Source organism: Phocoena phocoena, chromosome 4, assembly GCF_963924675.1.
Source record: "Phocoena phocoena chromosome 4, mPhoPho1.1, whole genome shotgun sequence".
Classification (NCBI taxonomy): Eukaryota; Metazoa; Chordata; class Mammalia; order Artiodactyla; family Phocoenidae; genus Phocoena; species Phocoena phocoena.
In genome coordinates this window covers 97874475-97898969 of record NC_089222.1, presented here as the reverse complement: position 1 = coordinate 97898969, position 24495 = coordinate 97874475, and the positions used below count along the sequence as shown (strand labels likewise).

Below are 24495 nucleotides of genomic sequence, written 5' to 3'. Positions count from 1 at the left end.
GCCATGGCTCACGGGCCTAGACGCTCCGCGGCATGTGGGATCTTCCCAGACCGGGGCACGAACCTGTGTCCCCTGCATCGGCAGGCGGACTCTCAACCACTGTGCCACCATGGAAGCCAGCTTGCCTAATTTTAAAGTACAACAGAGACTTCTCAATGAGAACAAAGGGCTGCAGGACAAAATAGATTCATCTTCAACATTGCTACATATATGCATGAATGTCAGATCTGGTCTACAGTAGTTCAAGTTATAGTATTAAACTTTGGAAGTTCATGAAAAGACTGTTTAGCAATAATCCTAGCAGTGGATCAAAATATAAATCTCATCTTAGGCTATTCAGGAAGCCTTTGACAGCATTTTAAATAGATGATCCCTTCTAAAAAAAATGTTATCCTTTAAAAACCTTTTATTTGCAAATAATTTTTCTGGAGAAGGCTTGAAGGTACCTACATCCTCAAATTACATTTTAATGTGATTAAAAATATTTTCAAAGAAATGTAAAATTTCATAACACAAATACAAACTTTAATCTTTTTGTCTGAAATACCCTAAAAATTTTTAAATGTAACACACTGTCTTTTCTTTTTAAAGGTAGCTTGGCATGAATAGACACCCAGAAAGCTGTAGATGGTATTTTCCACCAGAAGAAAGTAAAGACATAGCAGGGAGGAAAATTAATCCACATAAACAAGCTATGTTACAGAGATTTAAGGTATTTTAGCTAGTTTTTGTCCCTGTGAAAATTTAGTTATGTGGTCAGGGACTGTAGGTATAACGGCAATGAAGTTGATTATTTCTGCAGTATAAGCAGGGTATGCATTACATATTTTTTAATGTAAAAAATTGTGCTATGGGTTACAACAATTATGAAGATGTTTTGTAATTATGGCATTTCGTTCGGCGGAGGGTATAGAAAGAATGATGCTTCGAGATTTATGTATCATATAACACCCATTACCTTTTACCTCTTCTTCCTATGCCTGAAACCCAAAGATCTTACCAACCACGGCCTCAGTGTATTTCCCTTCTGCAGGAAGAGGGAAGTACTGGTTTGGTGATAAGTTGCTTCCATATCCCAGGAGAAAACCTTCCAGTTTTACATTAGGATTTGGACGCAGGAACTTCAAGAGGATGGAGTCACTTGTAGTATTGATGTGGACCTTCAGGTTTGGCCTTTTACCTAAAGATGGAAACAAAAATATAGGTGGCTGTTACTTCACCTCTTTAGCATCCAAAGTTACTGGCTAGAGGCATTGTTACTGGCTAGAGGCATTGTTATTGGAAATCGTGATATCTAGCTACTCAAGATCACAGCACACCCACCAAAACAGCTAAAATACAGGTTATTTTGAGATCAATGAAAACAGACTTAATAACATATAAAGCAAAAGCAGTCTAGAATACAAAGTAAAATCTTAGGGTTTAATATTTTGTAGTTATTATTGAGCAGGTAAATGGGATTTAAGGCTACCTTGGCTATCCACAGTTGGTCAGAACCTTCATTTTATACATCCTATCTGGGAATGGTGAAAGGATCTGAATTTCTTATCGGTAAATTGAATTACTGAACATTAAAACCCCCAGCTTCCTCAGTGCTGGTCTCCAGCAGTATCCTCGCAGGACTTAGTGATTAACAGAGTTGGAAAGGGAGGGAAGTGGGTGGATTTTGGCTTAGGGGTAACTGAGATAGTAGAATAAGGGATTCTAAAAGGAGCAGGGCTGAGAAGAAAGATGATTAGTTCCATTTGGAGTTCACTGGGTCAGTGAGACAACTGACTGTTGTCTCAGTGATTAGTCAACTTACTGTTGGAAATGTCCAACAGTAAGTTTACTATCTAAGTGTGATGCTCACAAATGGGGTCCAGATCCATCGGGGTGTCTTTAGTTTATAAATGATTATTGGGTGAACTTCCCCAGAGAGACTGCAGAGTAAGCAGAGAAACTCTATATTTTCAAGGCATTATTATTATTATTTAATTATGAAGGCAACAGGGATGGACACTCACACTAACCAAAGGTCTTGACTAAGCAATGAGGAAACAACACTGTCTTTTGTCTTTGGGGCCAGAAGGAGCTGGGTCCAAACTGCAGCTCTGCCATATACTTATAAGTGTGCCCTGGCTGCTCACTAACCTGTGCTTGAGCCTTCTTTCTTGATTTGTAAATTATGGATAACGATGTCTACTTTGACAGGTTGTTTACAAAGGTTAGTGCAAATGGCAATATCTTAAAGCTGGTACACAGTAATTGCTTGATAATTGGTTACTTAATCAGGTCCACCCAAAGCCCGTTAGTCACAGTTTAGAAATCCAAAAAAGCTTTGTTAGGTTTTCGTAAGTTCATGTCAAACTAATTTGGCAACAAAACTCAATCTGAACTGTTATGAGGCCACTTAATCTTTCTTTAATCTCACTGAATAGTCAGTGTGACTTATTCACATGTTTAATTATAGGAATCTTTTTTAAATTAATTTTTATTGGAGTATAGTTGCTTTACAATGTTGTGTTAGTTTCTGCTGTACAACAAAGTGAATGAGTTATCTATCTATCTATCTATCTATCTCCACTCCTTTTAGATTCCCTTCCCATTTAGCTCACCACAGAGCATTGAGTAGAGTTCCCAGTGCTATACAGTAGGCTCTCATTAGTTATCTATTTTATACATAGTAGTGTACCTATGTCAGTCCCAATCTCCCAATTCATCCCACCCCCGCTTCCCCCCTTGGTAGCCATAAGTTTGTTTTCTACATCTGTGACTCTATTTCTGCTTTGCAAATAAGTTCATCTGTACCATTTTCCTAGATTCTAATTATAGGAATCTTAATTCCTATACTTAAATGTGCTTAATTAAAGGGTGCTGATCAAGACCTCACTCAATAGGTTACTTAATACATGGTCTAGGCATCCTAGTACATTTCTAAAATCCAAAGATTTTCTGAATTCTAAAACAAGTCTGGCTCTGAGAGTTTTAGATAAGAGATTGTGGACTTCAATTATTTTCTTTCTTTCTTTCACTGGGAATTCATATTTTAAAAATATTTTACCTATTGGGAAGACTGTATTTACTAACTTAATAATTCAGTCTATTTCTCATTAATCAAAGACTTATATTGTATATATACCAGTCAGGACCTCTAAATAGCATGGGTTTCCCAAAGCTATCACTCTAAATTTATACTATTCCAGTCAAAAGTCATCCTGGGCGACCTCAATATAGCCACATAGAAGAATTCCATTAGGCCTTTGAAGCAATAAAAACAACACGTCTTGGAGACCAGGCTGTGGGAACCACTCTCTTACTTTAGCAGTCAGTACTATTTCCAGGTATGTGCATAGTACTTTGTACTTCCCAAGAATTTGATAAAATTTCTATAACTTCTTGGTTCTCTGACTGCTATTGTTACACTTGTGGCAAAAAACCCAGAGACACTGAGCAGCTTATCCAAAAGTCTGAGGGAGACTCATCCCCAGCTCACCTAATCCAATTCTCTTATAGGACAAATGACTAAATTGAGGGCAGCCACACCTCTATCAGTCTGCAGGTGAAGTTCAACGTCAAAACCGCACTTAGGTTCTCGCTAGGCTGGACTTCCTGCTCTCATTTTTATTGCGAACTTTGTCATGACCCAAATGAGTAAGGAGTAGCTAACCCCCATACCGTAATGCTGAAATTGATGCTAACTGATAATGTTTTGTCCTAACTTTATAAGATTTTGATAAGGTGATATATATATATATCACCTTATCAAAATCATAGATAGACAGATAATCTCACATATATAACACAGATTTTGGTCAAGCCAATTTTCCCCTTCTTAGTTATGTGCCTAGATTAACCCTACAGTTAATCTAGGGTTAATATTCTGCTACCTTATAAGGTTATCGGGTCTCACAATAAATCAAAAAACAGCTGGCCTGTTTCCAACACCTTGTTAGGAAGAAGAGATTAGGAATCTTCATGAACTTAGGTTGCACTCTTTTTGGGCTAAGAGTCAAGAGTCACAGCATCATCACATTAGACCTTTGCTCACAGACTGTGGCCTGATGTACCATGTTATTCCCCCCCTTGGAAAGTAGGAAGGATGGCTGTACCAACTGAGAAAAAGGAAGGTTGTAAACAGAACTACTGACTAACAAAAGTGGAAGTGTTCTTGCTTCCTCTGCCCAGAATTTTCATGACTCCAGTCTTTCTCCCTTTTGCTAATAATTTATGTCAATAAATACATCAACATCATGTAACTTTCTGAATAAATTAGCATTTATCTGACCTACTTTCTCCAAAATTCCAATTCATACTACTCTCTCGAGCTAAACTTTTAAAAGTCCTGAGAAAGAAAAAAGCACACAAACAAATCTTTTCTCAAAACAGCATCACAAATTTAATAGTATATTGAGACTCTCATCCCAGTTCCTTACTGGATCTAGGAACTCAAATCCCTTTATTATCTTGCTACACATGAATTCTGTCTTTTTAAAAAAAATTTTTATTGGAGAATGGTTGATTTACAACATTGTGTTAGTATACCGGAAAGTAAATCAGCTATACATATACATATATCCACTCTTTTTTAGATTATTTTTCCCATGTAGGCCATTACAGAGTACTGAGTAGAGTTCCCTGTGCTATACAGTAAGTCCTTATTAGTTATCTATTTGTTACTTTTCAACATCGCTCATTTCTCTTTGGCCAGTATAAATCTTCTCACATTCTGCAGTGCATACGAGGCCCTGGCCCTACACCTATGCTCACATTGTCACCCAGCATGGATTCCCTCAATACCCCTTTGCTCACTCAGTTATGACCCCACTGACACTTTCAGAGCTCAGCAAAATGGTTAAGTAATTTTTTTGTCCTTTTCATCTGAATAAGTTCCTCAAGTGTCCCTTCAAATGAATGTTTGGACTAGTATTCAATTTTACATTCTTAAACAATTTCCCCAATATTTTAAGGTATATCTCAGTGCATCCTATAATAATTTTTCATCTTTGATAAATTTATCTTCACTCCAAGTAATTCTGGCTTAAAGGCCTGGAACACTAGTCATGTAATAACAGTTATCTTTCAACAGTTAGTGCGAAGACCTCAGGTGAATGACTTACGATAGAGATCATAAAAAAAAGTACAACATGATACAAGCTTAACTAGTAAAACATTGATAAGTAAAGTGGCATACTTATCGCCCAGGAAAGCCCAGGAGTACAGAGAAATAAGATTACTGGAAGAATATTTTATTGCATCCTATATGAGAAACAAAGCCTATACTAATCAAGAGTGAGAGAAAATGAAGAATGTGAGCATTTCAGGAAAGCAATACTAGAACGGCTGAAAAAAAAAGATTGCATGTTGGCAAAGTAGAACTTTGGAACTATGACAGTTGTTTCTAATCCTCTGTTTGCAACACCCTAGGGTATCTCTAAATATTTCCAAGGGTGTTGTGAAATTTTATAAGAAAAAAATCCCTTTCAAAACAAAATTAGAAATAATCCCCATTTAATTTTTAAAAGAAAATACATGCCCTGTGGCATTGAAAACAGTGAGGAAGGTAGTGAGATGAGAAAATCAGACAAAAGGTAGAGCGCTACAAGTTCATAGAACCCTCTAGATCAACCAGACGAGTCAGGTTGCTATTGCTATTGCTATAGGCACAGGTGCTGAGCAGACATTTAATGTTGACCCCAGAATTCTGAGTGCCTGTGGTCAGTGTCAATAAAACTCTGTAAAGAAACATAGCCCAAACACAAGGCACTTAGTTAAGCCAGCTAAACTACCATGGACATCCAGTCACTGATCTGTGAGAAAGGAGTTACCATCACAACCCATTTAGTAGGAGAAATTCTTTCATGTCTAATTTCTCTTCAGGTTATCTTAACACTTTCCAAAATATTTCAGAATGTGGTCTAAATTGCTGATATGAAGTTGGTCACGTTGATAAAACCACTTCAATAGAAAAACTGCAAAACACGAAAGTTCTCTTCTAAAAGTAAAAAATATCTATTAGTGTAGTAGCAGTAAATGCCTTAGCCTCTAAGCTCTCAGTGTTGTAAAACAGTAAATAGCAAGTTTGAGAATAATCAGATTAGCAATTATTTCCATAAGATATTAAGTAAAAGAATAGCTATAATAGTGATGTCAATAAAATAATGACTCACTTGTTTCAGGATTAAAAGAATAAACCCTATTCTTTTCTATAAACCCATAGTATGTTCCTCTTTTTTTACACACATTCTATTTACATTGCCAACCTGTATACTTGTTCAGTCACTTATTTTGTTATACAAAATCAAATTTTCTCAGACATCAAAATAATTAAATCAGTTTCCATCAGTTCAGATATGATATGTGAAGCATAGGCTTTAAAAAATGATAAATTGGACTTGATCGGATTTTAGTTTTGAACTTTAAAGGGACTAATAAGAAAAAGAAAAGGCTAACTGCAGATTGGCAGAAAACATTTGCAGTACATTTACCAATTAGAGGCTTGCATCCAGAATATTTAGAAGAATATTTTCTACTCAATCAGACAACAAAACATTTAAGAATAAAGGGCAAAAAGCTTGAATAGATCCTTCACTAAAGGAAATATATGATAACCAAGAAGCACATGAAAAGATGACATGAGGGTTGTCAGATGTTTTCAGTAAGGGGTCAAATAGTAAATATTTTAGACTTTGCAGACCAGATGTTCTCTACTGCAACTACTAAACTCTGCCATTGTAGTACAAGAGCAGCTATAGACATTATGTAAATCAGTGGACATGTTTGTGTTCCAATTAAACTATATTTATAAAAATAGGCAGTTGGCTAGATTTGGCCACCCAGTCCTAGTTTACCAACTCCTGGTCAACATCCTTAGTCTTCAGGGAAATGCAAGTTAAAACCACAGTGAGGGATATCATACACATTAAGAACGGCAAAAAATGAAAAGACTGTCAATAACAAGTGTTATGCAGAATTTGGAGCTCTCATACATTTTGAGTATGAATGTTAAATGTTTCATGAAGTTTCACCACTGGTGAAAACCGTTGGTCAGTTACCAAATAACCCATCAATTTCATTCCTAGGTATTTACTCAGGAAAAATGAAAATATAAGTTTATGCAAAGACTTGTGTGCAGATATTCAAAGCAGCACCAAAATGGAAAGAACCTAAATGTCCATCACCAGTTGAATGGATAAAAAAATTATGGCTTATCCATACAATGGGATATGAGCCAGCAATAAAACAGAACAGCATTTCAATGTGGTTGAATCTCTCTGGTTTACCATAATGCCACTGTAGAATAAGCCAAATTTTCCTCACCTCTGTAATCACCTTATACAGACTCTCCTGACGGGAGCACATTCAGGCATCTTGCCATTACAGCACTGGTGAAAGTAGTTTTAATAGTGCCTAATATTATTATTCACCATTAAACAAATGGTACATATATAAAAGCAGCAAGTCCTTTTCAGGCATTACTATGCTCCAAGAACTGAACATTCTAAGTTTCAGATGTATTCTGTGTTCTTCTCAGACAGTTAGCTTGCAAGTGGAAACATTCCAATGTCTTCATGATCAGAGCAGCTAATTAAGGAACTATCAATATGTCACATCTCAAGTGTATGTATTAGACAGGGCAGTTACTGTCTGATAACACATTCAAAAGTTTCCCCCCAAAATCACAGCTGATGGCATAGCTTGTGTTTAACTGAACTATACAAACCATAAGTTTAACATGGGACTTGGCAATAATTTAACATTTGTTTTAATTCTTAGGGAGTGAAAAAGGTATCATATAACAGTGGTGCTCACATGACTCTACCTGTTCTGGTACCATGATCCAAGGAAAGATGTTAGAAGGGGAAAGAAAACCATATGGAATTACATTAATTTTTCTGTGACAGCCATAAGGTAAAAGGAGTGGCCAAGGCAATTAGAGAAGTGTCTTCAGTTGTTCTTGATCATTCAGTAGAAATGTGTAATCTGTAGTTTATAACATGGCTTTTCTTACCAATAACAACCACCTGAAAGCCAGTGACATGACTAGAAATTTTCCATAGCAAGAAAAGCACGGCACCTTCAGTTAAATATTTTAAGGAGAATGAAGATTAAATATCGCTATTAATCAAATAATATTAGGTATTATAAAAACTACTTCTACAAGAGCTGTAATGGCAAGATACTTGAATAACCTTCCATCAGAAGGAAAGTCTGTGCAAGATGGTTTTGAAGAAAAGGGAAGTCCGGGCCCATTCTGCAGTGCATGATGGCATGCCAGACAAGATAGGTGGAAGGAATTAAATTGCTTTGGTGATGATAGTGGTGGTGGGGGTGTGTGTATTCAGAATTACAATTAAAAGCACTCACAGAATAACACGAGACAAATCCTTTTAAATTTTCAAGTTGTTATATTCTTTTTTTTTTTTGTGGTACGTGGGCCTCTCACTGTTGTGGCTTCTCCCGTTGTGGAGCACAGGCTCCGGACGCGCAGGCTCAGCAGCCATGGCTCCTGGGCCCAGCCGCTCCACGGCATGTGGGATCTTCCCGGACCGGGGCACGAACCTGTGTCCCCTGCATCGGCAGGCGGACTCTCAACCACTGCGCCACCAGGGAAGCCGCTGTTATATTCTTACTCTTAACCCCATATATCTCACAGTATCCTGGCTCTCTGGATCTCCAGATTGGAATTCTTCCTCAAAACCCCATAGATTCTCTATCACTCTCTTCCCAACTCTTTACCAAGGCCCAGTAAAGAACTTTTGAGAACTTGCAAAGAGCTAGTGTGCAGTAAACACGGAGCAGCTCTACAACATGTCTTCCAGAAACAGGGATGTCAATGACAGTTGTTTAAGTTGCGCATTGCAAAAGTCTAAATGGCACCATTCAAACCACCTTTTATTTACGGCCCTATATAGCAGCCACATTCACAAAGATGATGCAAAAATAATTGCTATTTACAAAAATGGGCAATTTGGTAAAGGTAGCCATCTTGAAATTCTCTAATCTCTTCCCATAGGTCTCAAACTGCTCCCACCCACCCACCCCCGCCTTCTTACTTCATGCCTTTGATTTCTATCTTCCCTACCTTCTGATTCTGCTGTCACTGGTAATGAGGGGCTTTGGGTGGCGGGTTGCCTGGCATAAGGAAGATAGGGACCCAGCTACAAACACTTTCGATATTGTGCTCCCTAACTTACAAATGAAATTACTTCACCAAATATATACAACTCAGATGATGAATCAGGGATCTAAATAAGAACAATTGAGGAAAAGGGATTCTGGGCATTCAGGAAACGATGAATTAATACCACACAGTTTTAGAGGTGAACAGAAGGCATCCCTTCTTGTGTTTTTTACAATATAAGAATATATGTATGGAAGCAATCTAAGTGTCCAGCAACAGGTGAATGGATAAAGATGTGGTATATACATGCAATGGAATATTACTCAGCCATAATAAAAGAATTAAATTTTGCCATTTGCAGCAACATGGGTGGACTTGGAGGGCATTAGGCTAAGTGAAATAAGTCAGACGAAGACAAATACTGTAAGATATCACTTACACATGGAATCTAAAAAATATAACAAACTAGTGAATATGACAAAAAAAGAAGCAGACTCACAGATATAGAGAACAAATTAGTAGTTACCAGTGGGGAGAAGGGAGGGGGAAGGGGAAATATAGGGGCAGGGGATTGAGAGGTACAAAGTATTAGGTATAAAATAATATACAAGGATATATTGTACAACATGGGGAATACAGCAAATATTTTATAATAACTATAAATGGAGTATAACATTTAAAAATTGTGAATCACTATATTGTACACCTATAAGTTACATGTTATACATCAACTATACTTCAATAAAAAAGAAAGTATATAAGAAATACCTTTTAAGAATATGTAAGAAAATATCTGAAAGTATAAGAAAAAATCCTGATTAAAATAATTTAGATATATATAAAGCAAGATTTTTATAAATCTAAGGAAAGATGGCATTTTAAAAAAAGTATAGGAAAAAAGTTGTGGTTAAAGTCCCATAAGCCACATGGACAGCTGCCAAAGCCAGGGACTGGGGGGCTTTAAATAAACTCACAATCTGACTTTACACATACAGGATCAACGTTAGCAAGAAGCTCACAGCAGAGCGTCCTGTGATCTCTGCTCCAGCTCAAGCAGAGCAGGCTGCTTCCTCTCCTGTGCCCCGAGGTGAGACTGCCAGCGGGAGGACACGTGCCCACAGGCAACATGTGCTCTCAGAGTTAGGAAATAAAAAGTCCAGCTTACCTGGAGAGCTCCCCTCAGAAGCCACACCCGAACGATTCCCATAGAGCTAACACCCCCCAGGAGTCAACTAGTTAACTTTTATTAGGACATTATGGTCATCAGCTACACAGAGGTTGTTTTGCTATTGAATTCAGAAAGAAATGCCATTTTGCCAAAAATCTGAGGGAGAAAATGTTTTCTTCCTAATGGGGCACTTTATATCTATTTGCCCAGATGTTTGTGTAAGTGAGTTCCATTTCAGCTAAAACAACCACGGTTTCAACCAGTTTCCACCTGGGTAAGAATTCCCAATGCCCTGATTCCTCAGGCCAATACTTTACCGTCTGGTGACTTTGGATGACTGAATTAGACTGAACCTGCCAATGTTGATATTTCAGCACCACTTGGCAGGGCTAACAGTTTTACCAAAGGAGCAAAAACTTCATTACCTACTTTATAACCCAACCAATAGCCCAGCAGGAAAATTACTTTTCGTAGACAACCTTCTAAATGAATGGCCTCTCATCCTTAAGGAGAAATCTTATCCTGAGACATATACAGTTGTCACTTGCACATACTTCCTTGATCTAATTCTCCCAAAATTAGTCTTTAAAGTCTGAAGCATGCTGGGGTTTTTTTTGTTTGTTTTCTTTTCCCCAGGGGGTGGGTAGGAGGGGCAACTACATGCAATCAATGACCATATATTTGATATAAGGGAAAGGAGGCAGTAACGTGGTTCACTTCAAACAACTACAAAGTCTAAATAAAATCTATATTTACTTTGGGGAATTTAGGGAATTAGTATTTTTACTCATCTGCTTTTCATTGTATCCATTCACTTACAACAAGGTACTAGGCATTAGTGATACCAATTCAAATATGACCTATCTGATCACAAAATTGTGCATCCTAGTAAATTAGGCACATAAATAAGTCAACTATTTCAGTGCAGCATGATTAGAACAATTTGTTCAATGCAGCTACAGTACAGGGGCTCTAGATCTGATGGAAGGGGTGGAACAAGAGGATATATAACAAATGTGTCCCTTTGGTTTTATTAAACTGGTCACAAAAATAGTTTTTATGCCATGAGGATATGCCAAATTCAGGTAGGAAAGTAGATATCAAAATCTGTTTTGTAATACTTTTTCTGTACTGCTTTAGACAACTGGTAGATTCTTAGTAATTATTATTTTTTAATACATGTAAAAGAAAGAGAAGAAAAGGCTAAGGGGCTTAACAAAACTCATTCCTTTCTTTTCGTTCTTTTTGTGCTTGATTTCATGAAAATCCTGGAGGTGATTTGCTTACATGTTCTTGCTATTTAAAGTAAGGCATGATAACAATAGGTCCTCCTGATGGAAAAAGGGATACGCTCCATGCCAGGGTTCTTAAAGAGGAGTCCCCCAATTAGAGCATCAGGATCACCTGGGAACTTGTTATAAGTACAAACTCTCAGACCCCACTCCAGACCTCTTGAATCAGAAACTTGTGGGTAGGGCAGTAACCTGTATCTCAACAAGCTGTCTGGGTAATTCAGATGCATACTCAAGTTTGGGAACCATTACTCTTTGCAAACTCAGTGCATTAAAATTAAAATTAGGGCTTCCCTGGTGGCGCAGTGGTTGAGAGTCCGCCTGCCGATGCAGGGGACACAGGTTCGTGCCCCGGTTCGGGAAGATCCCACATGTCGCGGAGCAGCTGGGTCCCTGAGCCATGGCCGCTGAGCCTGCACGTCCGGAGCCTGTGCTCCGCAACGGGAGAGGCCACAACAGTGAGAGGCCCACGTACCGCAAAAAAAAAAAAAAAGTTAAAATTAATGGGCCCAATGTCTTTTGAAAGAGATTTACAGATATACAATACAGTATGGAGGAAAAAGGACCTCACCCACAATGTTAAATTTCCTGTCATGAGAATTTTATATATATTTTGGTCTTTGAAAAAACTCTGTGAATTACACTTTTCTGGGATTATAATTTCTGGAGATACAAAAGGTAAATCGTTTTTAAATGTTAGGAACATTTCTCTGACTTCTAGCATCAATTACATGTCTTTAAATCTGACCAATATTTAGAGACTTAAAATGTTAACTCATCTTTGCTTCTATGATAAAAAATTTTAAACATAAGAAAAGTTGTAAGAATTGTGCAGTGCACATCCACAGAGCCAGCACCAAGAGTCAATGACCAATATCCTACTATATTTGTTTTACCACATATTTATCCATCTCTCCATCCTTTCATCCATCCATCCATCTAACTTTTCAATGAATTTCAAAGTAAATTGCACTTCACTATTCTTCCTCCTAAACACTTCAGTATGCATATCATTAACTAGAGTTCAATATTTATATTTTTCTTTGGAGATAAAATTTACATATAAATTAAATACATAAATCTTAACTATACATTGCTGATTCTTTCCAAATGCCATACGTATATGTAACCCAAACCTGTATCAGGATGTAGAATATTACCGTCAACCCAGGTTTCCTCACATTCCTTGTCAGCCCATTCCCGGCCCATCTGCCTAGAAACAACTATTGTTCTATTTTACTGTCATAAATTCGTTCTACCTGTTCTAGACTTCAGTTAAATAGAATCATACAATATGTACTCTTTCATGTAAGGCTTCTTGCACTCAACATAATGTTTTGGAGATTTATCAGTTCTGTTTTGTGCATCAGTAGTTTTTGCTGTTGTTATTTTCACTGAATAGTATCCAGATAATTATTAACACTAACATTTTTATGTCTTCCGATGTCTTCACAAAGTATGAACCTCTCTTGATTTACTGATTTTTTAAAATATTGATTATACTGTAATACAATTTTCTCTGAGAACAAGTGAATTTATATATATACATATTTTTTCTTTCCAGGTATTTAACATTATGCTATTTACCAGGTAAACAAAACTATTTATAAACTCTCCTATTTACAATAGACACCTAATCATAAGACTGAAAGGTTTAATGGTAAAGTCAGACAAAACTATATAATGATTTCATTTCCACTGGAAGGCTAAGCACTGGTCACTGATACTCAAGTTCTCTGATATCTTTCCCTGTCACTCCCAGCTAATGGAACACCAGGCCAAGTGAGCCACTTTTGAAAATATTGACTTTCTTACGTCTAAGAGTGATTTTCACTAAGAAGAAACTAGATAAATTTAAACATGTGTCATAAAGAAAAACTAATTGCTTGTCCTGACAATCTCAAAATGATCATGTATCAAAAAACAGAAAAGCTGTCATTCTGATTAATATCAGTATCTTTGGTCAATTTTTCCAAAAGGACCAATATTTCTTATTCTTTTTGTTTCTCAGTAGCTCCAATATGGGCAAAGAGTAAATTCTACTGACCAAGTAGAAGTTGAATTTAATCATAGTGCTTCTTTATAGGACAAAGCAGAAGATGCATAACTTCTACCAGCACTATAATAAATCCCGCATATATGAGATTATATAGCTCTTGTTAAAACATTGCTTGAGGGATCAAATTAGAAACACTTTTCATAAAAATGAAAATTTTGCCATCTTGTAAAACACCATCAAACAGTAACAAAACTTCCTTACATATTTCTGGCATTCATTCATTTCTGCAAGGTCTCACAAATAAAAACATAAGATGGAGCTGGAACAAATGGTTTCACCCACCATCACTGTTTAGACATTTGGAATCTTCATGAATTGTTTATAATTTGTGCAGTTAATAAATACCCAGTGCTGATGGTATACAGCTGCTTATTTTGAGATCTCACAGCATCAAAAGCCTTCCATGGGCTAGAAGAAAATGACTAAACCATCAATGAGAGTGTGATCAGTGGTACCAAGTACTAAGGCAGGGTGGGCCAGGAGACTCAGGAAGCTCTAGGAAGGGCCATTTGCTAACAACCGCGTAGTAGGGCATCCCATTTTAATATGTTGTGGAAGAAACTGAAGAGGTTCTGGCAACAACTTTGCCTTTCAGCATGTTTGACCTAGGTCAACTTCCTCTCTAAGGCTCATTTTTCTCCTCTGTAGAATGAATTGGAGAATTCCAAATCCATTCTCAATCACACATTCAAGGATATCTCTAATACCTCATCAAGAAAAAATACTATCTTTCTATTAAAATGCAGGAACATAAGTGAGAAAATAAACTTGTTTATAAAAACACTATCCTAATCATTTTCAGAAGATATTTTTCACATGACTCCAAAATTGTACCTCAGATTTGAAATACAGAATAAATATTTTCATAGGCACATGGAAAGAATGCGTGTGAGCATCACATATAATTTTTAACAGCTTTTGTGAGGCATAATCACACACCACAAAATTCACCTATTATAAGTGTACAGTTTAAATTTATATTTAGCAAACTTCTAGAATTTACTGAATCCACCACAATCCAGTTTGAGAACATTTTCATCACTCTAAAACATTTCCCTGTATCCATTTGTAGCCAATACCTGCTCCCACCCCTAGCTCCAGGCAACCACTGGTCTGCTTTCTGCTTTTCTGGTAATTTAATATAAATGTGATCTTTGGTGTCCGGCTTCTTTCATTCATACTGATGTACAGTATTATGTAAGTTACATGTGTACAATATAATGATTCACAATTTTTAAAAGTTATACTCCATTTATAGTTATTATAAAACATTGGCTATACTCCCTGTGCTGTACGATACATCCTTGTAGCTTATTTTATACATAATAGTTTGTAGCTCTTAATCTCCTACCCCATGTTGTCCTTCTCCCCTTCCCTCTGCCCACTGGTAACCACTAATTTTTTCTCTATATCTGTGAGTCTGCTTCTTTTTTATTATTATATTAATTTTAAGATTATGAATATTACTCTTGCTTGAGGACAACACCAAATTGTGAACATCCAGAAAATGAGCTATATTGTGCTATCACTACCACTAAATATATGTTACATAATAAAATTAATAATTTTAAACTCTGAGATTCTTCCTTGGTCATTAATGAAGATAAGACCACTCATCTTGTTACAATAATTATTTTAAAACGTAGTAACTCCAATTTATCCATTATGCAAAAAATGAGCTTTCTGCAAAACAGTACAGTGATCATTGACGTTCTTAACAATGATTACTATACAGGATAAATTACTGAGTTGTCTGCTCAATCTCCAATCATTTCAGGTTTAGGAATATTTTAGACTACACTAATTACGTGAATATATGTTTACCAGAGAATTAGCCAATTCTGTATACACTAATATGTATAAAATAGATAACTAATGAGAACCTGCTGTATAGCACAGGGGACTCTACTCAATGCTCTGTGGTGACCTAAATGGGAAGGAAATCCAAAAAAGATGGGATATATGTATACATGTAGCTGATTCACTTCGCTGTACAGCAGAAACAAACACAACCGTGTAAAGTAACTATACCCCAATAAAAAAATATATATATGTAGAACTAAACTTAAATAAAAAATTAAATGTAAGCCCGGATAATATAAAACTCTTAGAGGGAAAAAAAAAAGTGAAATTTGATACAAACTTGTAAACTAAATGAAAATGACATAGTTGTATTCTCCTGACTATGTAAACAAATAGTTATCTATAGAGGCTTGGGACTTATTTCTATTTTAATACTATTTGTCACTGTTTCTTTTTTAATGAATTAAAATTCAAACAGAATTAAACATTTTTGAATGCCTAAAATGTTTTTCAATATTGATAAGATATTGAAATTTCTGATCATTGTACTTATCTCATGTATGTATATATCTCATTATTAACTTCTCTGATGTTTTATGACTAATGTAGCATTTGAACTTTTCTAGATGAGAAAAAGAAAGCCAAAATGGCTTGGTATCATTGCCTACTGGTCTGACATTATTAAATCTTCCCAGCCTCCACAGTGAATGTGACTCAAGCTTAAGACTAAGTACTTAAAATAGAATTTTATAATATTTGTAAAATGTTAGGAACATCTAACTGAATGAACTATTTTGGGGGAATAAAAGTCTTGTTCACTTAAAATTGCAGAAATAAGAAGGAAGCCTTCCTCATAACTCTTTTATGTAACAAAATTAGGGTGTTTTTTTTTTCTTTTCCTCGTGTTCAGAACTCAGGAGCTATGATGAATTGTCCCCTCTCTATTTCAAATTCTAAACTACGAAATGAAGAAATGAGATTGTTCTTTGAGGATTCCAAGCACTATTCATGGGCGATTGTTCCTTAAATACTGAAGATGTGAATAATTTAATTCCTACTGGTCACACCATTCCCCGGTATGGGATGAATCACTTTAAATTGTAAGGGAAGCAGAAGAAGAGAGGTGAGGAGACATAAGGGACCAAAGTAAGTTGAAGCTGAGATAGTAAACTGTTAGGTAACAAGAGCGATGAGGCTGAGAAAAAAAGATAATTAGGCTCAAACTAACTATACCAACTTTATAAGTCAAGTCCTTATCTTTAAAATTAATACCAAATTTTACCAAAATAAATTCAGGGGGGACTACCCTGGTGGCACAGTGGTTAAGAATCTGCCTGCCAATGCAGGGGACACGGGTTCGAGCCCTGGTCCAGGAAGATCCCGCATGCCATGGAGCAACATGCAGTGTGCCACAACTACTGAGCCTGCGCTCAGCAGCCCACGTGCCAAAACTACTAAGCCCGCATGCCACTACTACTGAAGCTCATAAGCCTAGAGCCAGTGCTCTGCAACAAGAGAAGCCACCGCAATGAGAAGCCTGCCCGCCGCAACGAAGAGTAGCCCCCGCTCGCCGCAACTAGAGAAAGCCCGTGCACAGCAACGAAGACCCAACGCAGCCAAAATTTAATTAATTTAAAAAAATAAATATTACATTAAAAAAAATACAGGGCAAGGCAGCTTATTGGTAGCAAGAAATAGACACAATGTAATACTAGAGTAAACGCCCAAGGTTCACTGCTGAGGTGCCCAAACCTTCCACAGCACCACAACAGCTATGACCAGAGGAGGCAACAAGTCCAAAGGATGGGTAGGAATCAGTCAGTCAAAGTGTGTGTGCAAATGGGGTGAGGACAGAGTGTGGGAACAGCATTCTCAGGCAGCCAGAAGAGCAGGAGCAGAGGCGCTGAGGGAAGAAGTAACTGGTACATTTAGAGACCTTAAAGAAGGTCAGCATGACTGGGATGTGATGGGGCAAGGGGTCGCAATGAAGCTTCGGAGGGTAGGTGCGGCCCCTGTAGGCCACCTTTAAAGATCTATCAGTGTATTAAAAGCAAACCTAAATTATTTTCTTCCACTAAGCTACACATATGCACAAATTTCTGAGAAATGAATAATACAAAATGTAAATATTATACAGTTATAAAATATATCCACATGTTAGAAACCGTGCCTCACATGCCCTTAGCAAAAAGCAACAAGGTTTGGTCAGGAAAAAAATATGCTGTTTTTTAATCAAAAAACACCAAAGATATTTTACCAATAAATTACAGATTAATGGAATTCAATTAATACAGGTCCCTCCTGTGAACATCAGACATGTTATGGCAACCAATTCAGCCAGTTTTAATTGTGAAACAAGGAAATAAAGGCTTACTCCATTTAAAAAAACAAAAAATCAATTGTTATTAATTCTGTTCTTTAGCTAAAAGCTAAATGAAAATAAACCAATTGACTCTGTTGCCAGGGACAGATGGAGAGTTACGCTGTTGACAATGTACTATAATTCTGTCTTCCCCAAACCATTCCTGTATTGCACTGTCCACCCCAGGCTGCTAACATATTTCCTATTCCACTTCCTTGCACATTTTCATCTCCCTTTCCACCCCATCCCAATAATAATCCCTGCATTAACTTTTTATTAACTTAAAAATAATACAAGTAATGCACTTATTTTAATTTACAAATTCAAATTAAAAAGTTAAAATTTTGCAAAAGTGTTGCAACAGAGATAAAATTTGTTTTAAAAATTACTCATTATCTAAGATGCAGAGAGGTATTCAGTAAAGAAAATGTCCTTCCAAATACTTTTTCCTGGTTATGATATATATGACAGTACACCAAAATAGGATTCTATTCTGTGCTATTTTATAACCTGTACTTTCTTTAACATAAATACTCCTCTATATACTCATTTTTAATGACTGTACTATCTTTTAGCTAATTCATAGGGACCTTTCTTTGATAGTAGATAAACTGATCCCATAACACCTCAGTGAGTTAACAGAGTTTAACCGTCATCTCAATAATTTTACAATTGAATTTATTTTGGTAAAATTTGGTATTAATTTTAAAGATAAGGACTTGACTTATAAAGTTTGTATAGTTAGTCTGAGCCTAATTTTTCATTACATTTGAGAGCTGTCATATTGAATCCATATGACAATTGGATTAACTCGTATTGTTTGTGAGATTATTGCTAACATTTTTGGCCATGTAAGCACTAATATTTCCATGTCCTTGAGATTCTCTGCCTGGTTCTATAAGGTGTGGTGCTTTAGGGTTGGAGGACTGCATGGTGGGAAGATATGTTTGGAGCCAGAAACCTGTGTTCAAGTCTCAAGTTAAATCCACAATTGTCCTTGTCATATGAATAATTAGCCTAAGGTCTGACTGTCACATTCTTCCATCTAAATTAGGATTAATCATACATAGCTACCCTCTCAAGAGTTGCTGGTAGGATTAAGTGAAATAGTTTTGGAAAGCAGTTTCTAAACTGTACAGCTCAGTGATAGCTGTTATCAATGAGACCTTATTCATGGATTCTTTCAATTTGTGTGTACTTTGAATTTTTAAAGTTCCTTGCATTTCAACCAGGCATACATTCCATAAATAAAGGTATAGCTTATACATGATTGGAAGCTATACAAGGACACTGTCCCTGGCACAGAGAGAATATTCAATAATATTCAATAAATATTCAATAAATATTTTTCAAATGAACAAACACATACAACATTTTTATTAAATAGAAGTTAATGCTCAGATAAATAAGTCTCCTCAAAGACAATTGATTATTTTAGAGGGAACAGACAATAAATTCTACATAGGAGAGTAAGCCTCAAGCTGAAGTAATTCAAAAGAACTCAAGCTGAAAGAACTTCAGCCTCAAGCTGAAGTAATTCAAAAGAACACTGACTACTTAGAAATGTGTGGGTCAGGAGTGGTGTCATAGAAGAAGCAGCATCTGAGCTGGATCTTGAATGTCAAGAAGGACTTGTCCAGAGAACAGGAGGAAGGGAATTTCAAACTGAAAAATAGTAAGGATGAGTGGGTGTGATGTCTGTGATAATCCATTCTACAAGACACTGTGTAAGGCATGTACTATCAAAATCTCTTGTTCAGGGCTTCCCTGGTGGTGCAGTGGTTGAGAGTCCGCCTGCCGATGCAGGGGACACAGGTTCGTGCCCCAGTCCGGGAAGATCCCACATGCCGTGGAGCGGCTGGGCCCGTGAGCCATGGCCACTGAGCCTGCGCGTCCGGAGCCTGTGCTCCGCAACAGGAGAGGCCACAACAGTGAGAGGCCCGCGTACCGCAAAAAAAAAAAAAAAAATCTCTTGTTCAAAAGAGTCCTTCCAGCCATTCTTTAATTTAAAATTAGTATAAGATTATAAACATCTGGTGCCATTTCATATTCCCACATGGAAACCTTTCTTCTGAGTGGGGAGTTTTCTAAGGGGTCCAAACATCAAAAAATGCACATACTTAATTTCTGTGGTGTGCATCCTGTTCCAGGTATCTCATACTATCCATTCACAGAAACACAATGTCCAGCTTCATGGACCTGGAACAGCATGGCCAGGGGCCATGACGCTAAGCCCAGCATACTCAATTCCATCCAATGAGGATGAAGAAATACACCTCAGTTTCCGCTAATGAGCAGTGATGGGCTAATTCTTAACATTTACCTACTATAAAGACTGTTTATGGGACAGCAGCTGAAAATCTATTATTTCCCACACTAGCATTAGAACAACTTCAATGGTTTTAATGAGTCTAGAAATGTCTGAGATAAGTCTAGTGCAGATTGGAGAATTCCATGCTTCAGGTGTTTGCTTTAAGTCCCCATTCTTCATGATTTCTCTATAGCATTTAAAACCTCTGACCACCATAACACATGTGTTTCACATGTGCACTCACACATGCATGCAACCAGCCACCCACACCCATACCCACTTTGGTTTTACTCTGTGACACAATGGTATCCTAGATTTCATTTTTCTAAGAACGCTTCTCCACCTCTCTCCCTTACTTTTCTTCCTCTTCTGTCCCTCAAAGCTTGGCAATTCATGAAGATTCAGTCTTTTTCTCCTTCAGAGAACTCTTTTACACACAGGCTTCAATAATAACTTAGCTGATAACTACTAAATACTTCGCTTACTCTGAATTCTGCACCTCTAGTTCTGCATACTCAGGTCCAGTCCTCCCAACTTTTGGAACTACTGACGCTGTCATTGATGACACCAAATACCAACCATCACAAGTGTCCTCAAAAACCAATTTACTTCTCTGCCTTCCCTACTTCAGCCACAGTCCTAGGCACCCGAGTCACCCTTGCAGAGTCATCTTTCATCCCTTGCTATAAAACTGGCATCAAACATGGAGAAATCCAAATGCAAAGATGCCTATGACTTGGCTTCACTGTCATCCTGGGGCTTTGGAGGAGTGCTTCTCTTCTGAAAAGCTTAACTTGAGGAAAAAAGTGACCTTTGCTCTTTTTTTCTCCATACTTAATTTTTTTTTTTTTGGAAGCACTTAATATAGTGCCTTTCACTTTGTTGTTGTCTATTATTTTTATCTCTGATGCTGGGATTAAAATAATTTAGTAGAAGGATTTAAAGACTTATCAGAGAATAATGACCTGGCTAATTTTCAATACTTGATCCTACCATAAGATTAGAGTGAAATATCAGGTATATTACAGGCTCCCGGCATCCTTACTTATTCTTTTTTTTTTTTAACATCTTTATTGGAGTATAATTGCTTTACTCCATACTTAACCTTGCCCACTTCAGTATAGGTCGTTTCATCACCCAGTACTTTTACTATAAATGAAGAGACTTTCAAGGAAAAACCACATATAGATTATGGTTTGATATCATTTAAATCACTTGAAATGAGTTGTAAATGAATCAGTGTTTCCCAGAAATTCCATTTTACCCTTTCCTAACCCTTTTCAATAAGATCATTGCTTATTTTTTCTCATTCACCACATTTGTACGCTCTCGAACAAAATCCCAGCTCTTCCTATTAGCATCCTAATCTCTAAGGGGAAAAGCCATTTTTATCTTTATCTACAAACCTCTTCCAGTTCAATTCATCTCAAAAAAATTATTTTTAGGGAGCTTCTCATGAACAAGGCTCTATACCACACACTAAGGATATAAAGATGAAACCATCTCAACCTTGAATTGTCAGTTTCTCATATATGTAATTTAGATAACTTTTCCATACTGTCTTTTTATTTCTGTAAAATCTTACTTAGTTCCCCTGAGCTGTTTACTTGCTCTAACTTTTTTTTCTCTCTGTTTCTCACTTTTCATTTCCATTTCTAAAACCTCATCCTGCATCCTCTTTATGTCATATATTTTTTTCACTCTTCAAATACAGTCCTCCCAAACCCCCATGTAAGGTGGCCTCATCCCTCTTTAGGAAATGGGGCCATTGTGTGTTCTGGGCCTGTATAATATCCACATATTTAACCTGAAAAGACCATTCAATCTCATCCATTTTTATTATAATCACCAAAATCAAAACCATCTCCAATCTATCCCTCTTAATATTTCCAGGTTAATAATCATACAATCCTGTTTTGTTATGTTACCTCTTCCCCCTTTCACCTCTAGCACCAAAACAGTAGATGACTCCCGAATGCTCACAGCATAAAGGTAAAAATAAGGCTATCCTCATAAATGGGGAAAAAATTACAAAATAATGTTTCAGGCTCAGGGGGAAATAGTGCACATGCAAAAATGAGTAATATACTTCCCACCCTCGCCCCTCAGTAATGAGGGATACCGATCTCTAGGTGTTAACTCTTAACACATGGTAAGGGCTATACCCAGAGAGTTACATCTGCAAAGGAAGAAAATGAGTTTTCTGAGGCATGGGAGGAAGATACTTTCAGGAACACTTCTCAGAGGAAATAATACTATTTTTGCCCTTGAGGAGATTACCAGATTATTGGAGAGAATATTGTTATACAAAACAATGTTTACCGTATGAATTTAGAGGGTGTAGAGATTCCTCTCCAGGGAAAGTTTGGTGGGGAAGGTGGTACTTCAGCAGAGACTTGAAAATAAGAGTCAAATGACAAGCAGGACTTGGAAGAGCATTTCAGGCAGAAAAAGGTAGAAGAAGAATGTCATGTCGAACTCTAAACCCTGCACACAGTTACAGAAAGCAAATAGGCCAGTTTGGCTGAAATGGAAGGCTCATATTCATAGTTACTTAGAATCTCAGAGTTGGAAGGGATCTGAAAGTAACTGCATTGGTTCTCTCTCTTGCATGACACTAGACAGATACACTGGAGCCAGACTGTGGATTTGCTCTTAGGATGAACTGAGAAACTTCTTCCCTCCTAAACACTAATTTGTCTAACAAAGGGCCAGACACGCAACCCTAGGCACTGCATTTCTGGTTTTCATCAGAATATTTTCCTCTCAAACACAGCATTTACAGATACATGTGAGATACTTCCGTTTTAGAAATAATTCAGTGGTCATTTGAAAGACTTGTTTTCTAATGTGGCATAATAAATCAAAACTTGGAATCAGCAATACAAACAGGAAGCACTAACTTCAGGCCAAAAAGGCAACAACTCTGATTTTGGCAAAATCATAAGAAGGCTAAAGAGGGTTGGGATTCATGAAATCTTGGAATTGCCCTTCTGATAGAATTTCACTGGCTAGACATTAGTCATGGAATCACTTCTAATCAACTTAAGGATCATTTTCAATTGCGTGCTCTCTCTAAATTCCCTTCATTACATTTATCTTTATTTACTTATTTTTTTAATTAATTTATTTATTTTTGGCTATGTTGGGTCTTCGTTGCTGCACGTGGGCTTTCTCTAGTTGCAGCAAGTGGGGGCTACTCCTTCGTTGCAGTGCGTGGGCTTCTCATTGCAGTGGCTTCTCTTGTTGCGGAGCACGGGCTCTAGGCACGCAGGCTTCAGTAGTTGTGGTGTGCGGGCTTTAGTGGTTGTGGCACACAGGCTTAGTTGCTCTGTGGCATGTGGGATCTTCCCGGACCAGCGCTCGAACCCGTGTCCCCTGCATTGGTAGACAGATTTCTAACTGCTGTTCCACCAAGGAAGTCCTACATTTATCTTTAGAATGATCATTCCCTGGTAGTCTCTCTCTCTTATTCCTTTCCGCTGTCCTTCACTGTTATATTGAAATATGAAATTTTGCAATGAAACAAATGAAGTAGCAGTAAACTGACTCTGGTAAGGAATCACAGTTACTTTGTCAGATACTCCCATCATTAACATGTGATATGAGACAAAACAAGTTCTAAACAGTTCCACAGGCCTTTATATTACATGTAGACAGTAGATAATCTGCATAAGTTAGCAAGAAAATGTTATCCTTTTAGGAGGCAAGATATTAATCTGCACTAGTACTCAAGGAATGGTGAACCCTTTACCTCCACAATTCTGGGCCCCAATTAAAGTTCCAGATAAATTGTCATATAAATCCGCAAGACACAAAAGGACACACAGTAATACCTATCAGCAGCTCTCATTGTTATCAGAAAACTGCAGGTTTCTACCAAGCCTGGAGCAAAAGTAAAATGTGTTTGTAATTCCTTTCATTTTTTTTTTAACTCTGGTGGGGTTTTGTTTTTGTTTTTTTCACAGAATCATACAGCTTGGCTGGCAAGGGACTGGGCAGGGAAACCAGGACCTGTCTCCCCTTATAAACTCAGCAAAGGTTCTCCATAACCACACAGAGAGCAATCAACACACGTTATCACCAGGCAGAAAGAGGTAGCGGTTTTGATGTTGAAACATCCCTGTTGCGTATTTCTAACTCAAAGGTCTTGCTGTCTGCCCAGGAAAACAACAGATAGGGCCTAAGAAAGAAACAAGTTCCTGTCCCTGACAAAAGTGCAAGTGCTGCATTCAGTGCATGTCAGACGAGTGTCACAGGAGCACCATCTGAGTGGGGGGGGGGCACAGAATTGGCCCTAGAGGCTCTCCTTCCTTGAAGATGAGCGGACTTTTGGAAAAACAAAAATGAACTTTGCTATCACGAATGACACTGCTGATCTAGTGTCCCTTTGCAAG

General features: G+C 37.3%; 1 protein-coding gene across 1 annotated transcript in view; it reads right to left on the bottom strand.

The window, feature by feature from the left end:
* Nucleotides 1–12772, bottom strand: part of ABI3BP (ABI family member 3 binding protein) — a 216487-nt gene extending 203715 nt beyond the window's left edge. Inside the window, exons 1-2 of the mRNA XM_065875880.1 lie at nt 12724–12772; nt 1001–1180 (exon numbers count right to left, since the gene is read on the bottom strand). Of these exons, the coding sequence (XP_065731952.1) occupies nt 1001–1180; nt 12724–12772 (229 nt within the window). The remainder of the gene's footprint in view (nt 1–1000; nt 1181–12723) is intronic.
* Between the last annotated feature and the right edge of the window lie 11723 nt (nt 12773–24495).